We start from the raw sequence: 10,425 nt of genomic DNA, 5'->3' as shown, positions 1-10,425 counted from the left end.
ATCTATCATCTATCTATCTATCATCTATCTATCTATCTATCTATCTATCTATCTATCTATCTATCTATCTATCTATCTATCTATCGCTATTTCTCTTACTATTTCTCTTACTTATTTTTCTTAGTATATCCTCCTTTTTATTTTCTTTCATGATAGGGTTTCTCTGTAGCTTTTGGAGTTTGTCCTGGAACTAACTCTTGTAGAACAGGTACCTCGAATTCACAGAGGTCCTCCTGCCTCTGTCTTCTGAGTGCTGGGATTAAACGGTGGCCTGGTTTAGTATATCCTCCTCTTAAAAAATTTTCATCTAGCTTTTGTAAAATTTCAGGCTGTTTTTATTTGATCTGTTTTACATAGTTCCTCGCTGTGAATTTCACTCCTGATTTGTAGATCTTACAGGATTTTTCATCCTTAAGACAATTGAAATTATTTTTATTTTCAAGTGGTCTCATTTTATTACTTTTTGGTGGTATTTGAGAAAAAATAGAAGCAATTTCTGAGTTTTATAAGTTAAAGCCAATGAAAATTATGTTTTAGCTTCCTTTAATTTGCTCATATAATTAATGTACCAGACGTCTAATTACTAAAGAATCCTTACATTCATAGAATTAAACCCTACTTGACCATAGCCCATTATTCCGGCAAAATCCTACTAGATTTAATTAACTCATTTTATTCAGAACTATTACACATATTCATGAGGAAAATTAAATTCTCTTTATGAGTTGTCAAGTTTTCATTTCATGTGATTTGCATGTTTGCTAATTTCCACATGTCCTGAAGCTCCACTCTTCCTTGGTCTCTCTTCAACCAAGGGCAAATGGAATGACTTTCCCCAGACCATAGACTTAGAAAGACAGATGACAAGACAGAGTTCTCCATCCCCGGGACTTGGATATCATCTCTTTGAAGCTATGCTGGCATTCATGTATGCAAGCATCCAGTCCCAAGGTCTTCTAACTTGTGAGCCTCCAACTATCCAGTGTTGCTGAAAACAAACTCTGTGTAATTGATTTTATACTTAGTTGATGGAACACCTTTAGAATATTGGGGCTTACTGTTGTTTTTTGAGATTGAGTCTCATTTTGTTTCCTAGGTTGTCTTTTAACTCCTGCGTTCAAGTGATCTTCCTGTCTCAGTCTCTAGACTAACTGGGACTGTAGGGATGTTCCTTATGGCCATCCCTGTTGATTATCCCTCTGAATCAGCCAGGCCATTTGCTGCTTGTATTCGCCATTGGGATTCACATAGTACTGTATTATCATAATCAATTTCCTGCATTCTATGATCTTTCTTTCTATTTTATTTTCAGTCAAATCTTTGAGAGGTTTATTTATCTATCTTCTCAGATAATCAAATTTTGGTTTTACTCATCCTTCCTATCTTTTTTATCCTGTTTTTAAAATCTTCATCAAATCCATCTTTCTACTTTGTTAGTTATCCTCTTTGTGAGACTTTTTTGAGGCTTAATACATCACTCTATTATTTTTTCTGTTAATAAAGGCAAGCAAGTGAAGCATTTTGCCTTTGAGTATAGATCTATGTCTCATTTATTTTTGCTTCAGAGGTTCTCTTTATTCAAGATACTCAATACTTTTAGTTCCAGTTACATATTTTGGTTCATACAATTGATTCAGGGTGCTGAATTCCCTTGTTGTAAGTGTTGAATGAAGGAAGCCATACTTGAAGGGACATATGCTATAGTTCTTCACATACATTGTCCAGCCAGTTGCCTGGAGCCATTGAAAGCGTGAAAGGTGGTGAGTGCTGTGATAGACAGGAATCCCTGGGGAGATTTGAAACTATTTTGGTATCTGCTTCTGTGATGTGTGTGTGTGTGTGTGTGTGTGTGTGTGTGTTTCTCTCTGTGTGTGTGTGATCTCTGGAAAATTCATTGAACTGTAGTTATGTACACTTATCTCTCTCAGTGTTGTGCTTTCATGGAATGTTCAAGATATATAAAAACTAGCAATGAACTAGTGTCTGTGTGTGTGTGTGTTTTCACAGTTTTGATACCTCAGAGTCAGGGGTTAGTGCTTAGTGATCAGTCCACAATACATCTGATGATATCACACAGAGAATGGAATGGAATCCGTAGTGCTGCCTTCTCTGTTGGTTTGTAGTTTGTTAGTCTGTGGATAAATCATTACATGCAGATATGAGGCAATGTTTTGCTGTTGTTTCATTCAGCTCGATGTATTATTGAACTGTCTTTAAAACAATAGCATAGTCAGTGCACTGCATGGCTGCCTTGTACAGGGACTTTGCCTGTTATTTACTCTGAGCCCAATAGCACCCCTTGCCTGGTTTTGATTCCATTTGTTATTGTTGCTCATCTTTTAAAAGTGATTTAATTTCATACATGAATGCATTTTATTGGGCTCAACTCCACCCTTCACCTCTCTGGCTCTTAATTCTTTTCAGGTCCTTTCCCCCATCTCAGCTTTTTAAGGTTTATTTTTTTAACTAATTTTTGTCAAGGAGGAATATTTGGGATTGAGCCCAGGGTCTTCCAATGCTAGGCATCACTCTGCGTCTGCGCTCTATGCCCAGCTCCCGTTATTATTTTAGTTTGAGACAGACTCTCACTAAGTTACCTGGCTGGGCTTGAGCCCTTTCTGTAATCCGCATGTCTCTGCCTCCTGCGCGGCTGGGGTTACAGAGCCATGCCTCCCACAAGGCAAGAGCATGTCTCCCTCAGTCTACCTTGCTGGGAAGATGACGCTGCTTTCGTGCCCCTGCAGGCCATTATGCACCATGAAGGCCACATGGATGACGGCTTGAACTTATCCAGATCGCAGCATGAAGAGTCCCGCACGGCCCGCGTTATCCGGAGCACAGTGTTCCTCTTCAATAGATTCATAAGGTAATTTGTGTAGTGATGTTGTTTGATACTTTCTGTTTGACTTTCTTCCTGAATTTACAATCAGGTCATCCTAAAATACACTAGCCTCATAAATATATGCTTTGCTAGGTTTCACAGAATACAATTTAAATTGCAGCTTCTGTTAGAGAACATGAATTTGTAACAGACAGCTCTCAGTCATGATAATTTTTTAATTTATCACCAAACTTTTTAAATTCTGTTATATATGACAGCTGGATACTTGAGGAATTTTGAGGAACACTAAAAGTACCATGATTCTTAAAATGAATAAATTTTTCTCCTTAATATTTGAAAAGATTTCTTATCCATGAAACAAATTAACCTTGTGGCCATACTGTTTTCTGGCAACAGCATGTTAATATACGACATAGCCTGGATGGAAGGCCTTTCTCTGTTTAAGTTTGCAGACCCGAGAGAAGAATTTTTTTTTATAAATACACAAATCTATATGCATACTTGTATGTGTAACTAAGCATAATGAAAACTTTAAAATGTGTATTATTTAAAATTTGCAGTCATATATACTTTAAAAATTGCTGATTATGACAATGGATATATTTTACATTTATTTTTTGGGTTACACTTTATTCATTAATATTCTTGCCAGTGTATTAACAACCTAAAGTTTACATTAGAGACATTAATTTCTTGACTAATTGTATCTTTCACAATTTATTAGCTCAGAAAAATAATTCTAAATTATTTTAATAGTTACTGCCTTAATCATCATTTTTTTGCTTCCCAACATTAAAAAGACCTTTCCTATCAAAGATTATATCAAAGTTCATCTCATCACTTTCTGCTTCATTGGTTGCTCCCGCTGTCTGTGTTTCCCAGTACGTGTGTGTTTAGATCTAAAATGGCATGCAGCTTTCACCCCCATGTATATCTACTATTTCACTTATCTGCCTCATTTAAACCTTGAATTTCATCAGATGGAATAAATCTTAGAAACGAGGTGGGAACCAGCTTCACATTGCATTTATTGTTTGGATTTCTGTTTGGTGTCACTTGCATTGCTGTACCAGTCGACACAATACCAATTGCTTGCACCAATCTGACAACCATGCAGAGGCAATGAAACTAGAGACTGGTTTTGATTCCATCTGCAGCACAACCCAAGAAGCTTGGGTTCGGAATGAATAAAGGACAGACACACATACAGGAAGGCTCAGATCAGGTGGGATCTGCTACCAAAAAGTGGAACCTCAGCTTCGGTACAGCACAGAGGGAGGGGTTGGCTAGTCTTTATAGGAGGCCTCTCCAGGCCATCAGTCTCAGGCTGTAAACATCTAAGACAAGGAGGCTGCAATTGTTAGTGTCTGCACACCATGGTCAGTCGTCCATAAACGCTCACATTCAGACTTGCCCTGAGGAGAGCTTGGCTGTCCCTCCGAGCCACTCCCATGGGGCTGAGGCATTGGAGTCTTGGACATGGCTGTGTCCATGTCAACAATATACTTTGACTCAGGACTTTGGCCACTCAGGACTCCCTTCATGACCTGTAAGATGGCATAGTTGCCAGGGAATCTCAGGCAAATACCCAAGAATAGTTGTTGTTTTACTTTTGCTAGTGATTGAAAAGCTAAATTCATCTAATCCAACATCACTATCACTCTATATGAATGACCATACATTTAAAATAAAAACTTGTATGTTCTAAAATGGAAAGCTGAGCTAATTGTCATTAATTTTAAAATTTTAATTTTCCAACAATTTCATATATGTGTGTCTTTTTGTTTAGTCTTAATTATTCTTTTTGTGACCCATTGAGAAAGAGTGCAGGTTTATTTATGGGAGCATGCAAAACTTACCAGTGCTACACCACTGCATACAATGGCTCCCTTTTCATGAGCAACCATTAATCACCAGGAGCTCCTCATAGAGGACCCAGGCCTCTTTGAGAGCCTCCTCTGTAGACTCCCCAAAGGCTCCATCCTGTGCAAATAATCTCACCTCTTAGTTCATGAGAGAGACTTTAAAAGATACAGTTTTAATTTTAAAACTTAGGTGTCTGTGTGGGGTTTTGTGGATGTGAGTGCACGTGCTCATAGAATCTGGGAGAGAGCATCGGAACCCTGGGCCCTGGAGTTGCAGATGATTGTGTGCTCACAGAATCTGGGAGAGAGCATCGGAACCCTGGCCCTGGAGTTGCAGATGGTTGTGTGCTCACAGAAACTGGGAGAGAGCATCGGAACCCTGGCCCTGGAGTTGCAGATGGTTGTGAGCTGCCTAATGAGGGTGCTAGGACAGAACTCAGTAAACATTCTTAACTGCTCAAGCATCTCTCCAGCCCCCACAAATGCATGTTTTTTAAAAAACTGATAGGAGTTATAGAGTAGCGACTAGTGTCAATGTTAGTAAAACCTAAAATAATCCCTTACCAAAAGCCAAACCAACCTTACACAAGCAAATGTCAGAGCTATGAATCTTAACATCTTCCATCTTAATGTAGTGCTATCAGTTGACTTTGTATCTGGACCATTTCTCCATTGGTCCAGCTGGGTTTGTCCTAGAGGCGTGACTCTGGATGCTGTAGTCTGGGATGCTTAGTCACTGTGTTGCACAGTTGCAATGTGAAGATAACCATTATGGCTGGTAGAAAGGATGCCTTGCACATTCCTTTGTGTTTTCTGTAAGAGAGCCTGTCAATGTCAAATCATCTGCCAATTGAAAAACACGGAACTGAAATTGTGGATCACTAACCCAGAGAAGTGTTTGCTATTGATTCAGGGGCCTGGATGCTCTCAGCAAGAAAGCGAAGGCACCTACTATTGACTTGCCCATCGAGTCTGTGAGCCTGAGTTTGCAGGACCTCATCGGCTACTTCCATCCCCCTGATGAGCACTTGGAACACGAGGACAAGCAGAACAGGCTGCGAGCCCTGAAAAATAGGCAGAATCTCTTCCAGGAAGAGGTGAGATCACACCCGTCCATTTTCTGTTGTTCTCTTGGGAAAATGACTTACTAGTGAGGGAAATTGCTTGTCCGTTCCACATCTCTTTATATCCCAGTAGAGAGTAACAAGGGCAGTTCTGTGCAGAGGAGCAGGCTTGGGAGAAAACTGCTCATTACCTTCATTTCTGTGTCACTTCCCGGCAAGGGACACTTAATTTTACCATCAACTCTCACTGGACCATTTTTAACACTGCAGTAGCGTGCTGCTGGGTGGACTCCAGTAGAGGTAGTTCCGTGTTACAGTGTGCTGTCTGCCCTGTGACTGTCTTAGACTTGACTTTAATGGGTTTGAGTTTGCAGCATTTTGTTGGAAGGTGCTTCTTAGTCACATTTGAAGCTCTGGGTTTTAAAACACAGCCCCAATAAGCTGAACAAATGAACACACTTTGATCCCACTGTTTTATATTGGTTCCATAAATACAGAACACACATACACACACCTACCTCACAAGGCCTTGAAAACTGCATAGCAGGCTACAAGAAATTCCTTGAAAGAGCCTCAGGTCAAAAGGGCTGTGGGCTTGAAAGTGAAGCAGGAGGGAAGCTGGCCCCCAAAGAAGAGGGTGACTCCAGTTTCCTGCCTGAACAGAGTATACTCCGATCATTGCCTTTTACATATATTTCTCTCTCTCTCTCTCTCTCTCTCTCGCTCTCGCTCTCGCTCTCTCGCTCTCGCTCTCTCGCTCTCGCTCTCTCGCTCTCTCGTTCTCGCTCTCGCTCTCGCTCTCGCTCTGTGTGTGTGTGTGTGTGTGTGTGTGTGTGTGTGTGTGTGTGTGTGGTGCTGGAGACAAACCCAGGTACTTTTATGTGCTGGGCAAACGAGGGAGCTGTCCCCAGTCTCTTGTGTTCCTTTTCCATGTATGATTTATTTTACTCAATGCCCACTGCTTAGAAAAACAAACAAACAAACAAACAAACAAACACCCCAAACTCATACACTATACTTTATGCCAGAGTCAAACAATCAGTTTGCCAACCTAATGTCCTGAGGTGGTTGTCAGTATGAGTACCACAGGTTTCAAGCCTTTAAGTGTTAGTTTTTAGACAATAGAGCCAGCGAGGGTCTCAGCAGGCATTTCAGTTCTAAGCGTTCCCAACATGGCAGTAATTTTTTTTCAAGAACTAACTTAGGCTGGAGATATGGTTCAGAGGTTAAGAGCATGCACTACTGTCTCCTAGAAGTCCTAAGGTTCCTAGTGCCCATGCCAGGAGGCTTATACTGCCTGTAGCTCTAGTTCGTGGGGATAGCGTGCCCCCTGTGGCCTCTGGAAGTACTGCAGGCACGTGCATGTCACATACCCACACAGATATTTACATATATGATTAAAAATAAAACACTTTTCCTCTTTCTTTCTCCCCGTCTCTCTTACAAGAATAAAGGACCTTGCAAAAGCATAAGGAAAAAGTGTAGAGCATGTTGTTGAGTTTCCATAATCCCCAAATCCATGCTGTACTTTTAAAGCTGTTACTTCTTCCTGATACTTTTGAAACTGATACCAAATTTTGCAGTTGTTTCTCTGTGTAAATAAAAGAAATGATCTGTGGCCATCAAGGCACAAATTGCAGCAAGGGCTGTACAAGATAATAGTAAGAACAAGAGGGATTAACTGAAGGAGTTCGTATGTTCACATATGCCGGGTCATTGGACCAATTGTTGAGCAGCAATATTTCATACCTATTGAAATTCCACGTAAATATTAGGCTATGACGATTTAAAATACAGATTTAAATATTTTCAGTCAAATGTGGATAAGTCATTTTTTTCTTGTCGTTTTGTCACGTGTGACCACCCAGAAGGAGCCCCGTGGCTGCTGCTAAAATCCTGTCCAGTGAGTGAATTTGGTCTCGGTGTTTTATTGCTTTTGTTTTCATGGTGCTGCCTCATTCCCCAAGCCTCAGCTCAGCGATGAAGGCTCTGTAGGCTGCGTCCTGTAAATAAATATTTCACTTGCTCTAAAATTTATTTTTGGTGTCTTTCTTTCACTTAATTCAATATGCCTTTAATTTAGTAGTTAAAATAATGATAGTTAAAAACATGGATGAAGTCTCTAATAGTAGAATACTACTCATGACCTGTTTATCCCAACAACAGTTAAACCTTACAAAGTAAGTGTGAAGAAATCGCTTTACATTTTTTTTCACTTTTGTTTGAGAATGGAAACCAAGATTGAAATTCCTAGTTATCTGAAGAATATTTAATTTCTCATGCAGGCGTGTTTCTTCTTGTCTTTTGAATAAATGATCTTAGTTTTCTTTATAATGAACTGATGATGTTAAGCTGGACTTCTCTTCGAAATCAAGTTATCCCCCTTTTTTTTCCTTTTGTCCAGAGCACAACTAGTTTCTTTCTCTTGGGATAGAGTCTTACTCTATAGCCCAGACTACTCTTGAACTCCCAGTGATCCTCCTGCATCAGCCTCCTGCGTGCTGGGATTGCACAGATGAGCTGCACACTCAACGTGGAGTTGGTTTCTGATGGAGATTTGTTTTTACCCCCTCTCCCAGGGAATGATCAACTTGGTTCTGGAGTGCATCGACCGCCTGCACGTCTACAGCAGTGCGGCCCACTTTGCAGATGTCGCAGGGAGAGAAGCGGGGGAGTCTTGGAAATCCATTCTGAATTCTCTGTACGAGTTGCTGGGTAAGGATTATGGCTGTGTTTCTATGGAAAATAACATGACAGCAGTTGTACAGCATACTTTCTAGTCAGGACTTTTAATTTTTAATGGTATTTAATTGGTAAAGCCAATGATGCTTTGTGGATAAATCCTTCTCGGAGTGAGGAGTGAGGAAGGCCACCATTGAAGTAGTTGTGTCTTGGTCAGGGCGTGGCTTTTGCAAGGCTCTGATAATAACCAGTATTACTTATTTCCTTCTTGGTCCTCAAGTGGTGTTACAGAGTCCCTTTCCTTTCAGCTCTGGTTTGTCAGGGGTTGTTCTAGTGTCCTCCTGTAGTGTTCATAGGATCTGGTTTGCCAGCTTCCAGATATATTTTATTTTGAGCAACCTTTGCGGTGGTTTTTAACATTCCAGGGCTCTGTGCAAACACAGGTCTTCCTGAGCTTTGACCTGAGCTATTTCTGTAGTCTCTTCATGGTTCTTGCCAAGAACATGGGACAGTCTGTTTTACCCTGCTGCAAGCCAGTAAGCTGCTTTCATGGCAGTTAACATGTTACCTGTACGATATCACTCATCATAATTCCTATTGAGTGGTACTTGGGGTTGGTTTTAAAGGGAAGACTATCAACTTTCTGGGATTTGTGTCTCATTTGGTTTAATGCCTGGTGTATAGTAGGTTCCCAATATCTATTACTATTTCGATATTCATTAGATGTGAATTTTGATGGAATAGGAAAGTATAACTGAATTAAAAATGATGAAGTATTTTTTAATGTGAAGAAGAATGGGTAGTCAAAATATTTGGAAATCCTCTAAAATATAATTAAACTTCATTAAAATTTATAGAGTCATAAAACAATTTATTCATAATTGTTCCAGTTAGAATTTTTAATGTTTTCTTTGGATGAGCACTTTGATATGCCATTAAAATTAAGCACATGCAATTTGGTGCTTTTATGGGGTTGGTGTTCGCACCCTCTGAACAAGACCAGGAATACTGAGGCTTTGTAGGAGTCTAGTTTTGCTTTTTACCCACAACTGTTTTCAGGATAAAGATTTTCTGGCACCAAAATCTAGAGAGTACATTTTCTAGAGAGTACATTTCCTTGCAAATGTGGAATTAATGGCATTGAATTTCTTAACAAAACAACAAAAACCAGCCAACCAGCCAAACGAATAAATAATAAAGGCAGCAGAAAGAGACAGAGGAAAAAACTTCAGTTTGGCAGGGTTTTAACCTAGTTTGGTACCTTTCTAACACCATAGTGTAACTTCGTAACTTCTTTACATGATATGATATGGATTGACTGCAGGCAAACTGTATGTTTGGCCAGCGGTGTGTTATAAGGTGGAGCAAGTTGCACATATATCACGACAATGTGGTGCCTTGGTTTTCTCTTTGTGTCTATGACCCCATCTCATGTGTCCCTTCAGTGTGCCATGTGCTCACCTTCCCAGGAGTAACTAACATGACCCTGGAGTGATAGGGACTTAACGGAACTCACCATTCAAGTTGCTTGCAGTCAAGCACGCACTTAACCTCCCCTTGAAGCCACAGATCCCTCAAGGGCACTCCCTATCACTGCACAGAATTTGGGGGTCTTTAATTTGATTGCTTTAGAGTCCATTGAATAGCTTTAATATACTCTACAAAATGCCGAGAATTGCACGGGAGTTGTAATTAAGTTTGTGGCTTCTTTTATTGGAACATGATGAGAGATGTGACTTTAAATTGGTGCACCTGTCTCAGTAGAGAGAGATGGCAGCAGGTGTATGGGTAAAGTGATGTAGCCATGCCTTAAATATCATTTAAATGGCAGTCTAACATAAAATATAGCACAGTGTCTTCATCGTACCTGGAGAACCAGCTTTCTCTCTTCTTCTTCTTCTTCTTCTTCTTCTTCTTCTTCTTCTTCTTCTTCTTCTTCTTCTTCTTCTTCTTCTTCTTCTTCTTCCTCCTC

At 40.1% G+C, this 10,425-nt stretch overlaps 1 protein-coding gene across 3 annotated transcripts in view; it reads left to right on the top strand.

Annotated features, from left to right (window-relative positions):
• Ryr2 (ryanodine receptor 2) overlaps nucleotides 1-10,425 on the top strand; it is a 574,535-nt gene that overhangs the window by 294,873 nt on the left and 269,237 nt on the right. For all 3 annotated transcript variants that reach the window (XM_026788350.1, XM_026788349.1, XM_026788348.1), the window contains 3 exons: nucleotides 2,745-2,866; nucleotides 5,621-5,804; nucleotides 8,351-8,486. In XM_026788350.1, coding sequence (XP_026644151.1) covers nucleotides 2,745-2,866; nucleotides 5,621-5,804; nucleotides 8,351-8,486 — 442 coding nt within the window. The remainder of the gene's footprint in view (nucleotides 1-2,744; nucleotides 2,867-5,620; nucleotides 5,805-8,350; nucleotides 8,487-10,425) is intronic.

Source organism: Microtus ochrogaster, unplaced genomic scaffold (genome assembly GCF_000317375.1).
Source record: "Microtus ochrogaster isolate Prairie Vole_2 unplaced genomic scaffold, MicOch1.0 UNK2, whole genome shotgun sequence".
Lineage (NCBI taxonomy): Eukaryota > Metazoa > Chordata > Mammalia > Rodentia > Cricetidae > Microtus > Microtus ochrogaster.
The sequence above is the reverse complement of the archived record's forward strand: the minus strand, read 5'-3'. Positions and strand labels throughout refer to the sequence as shown.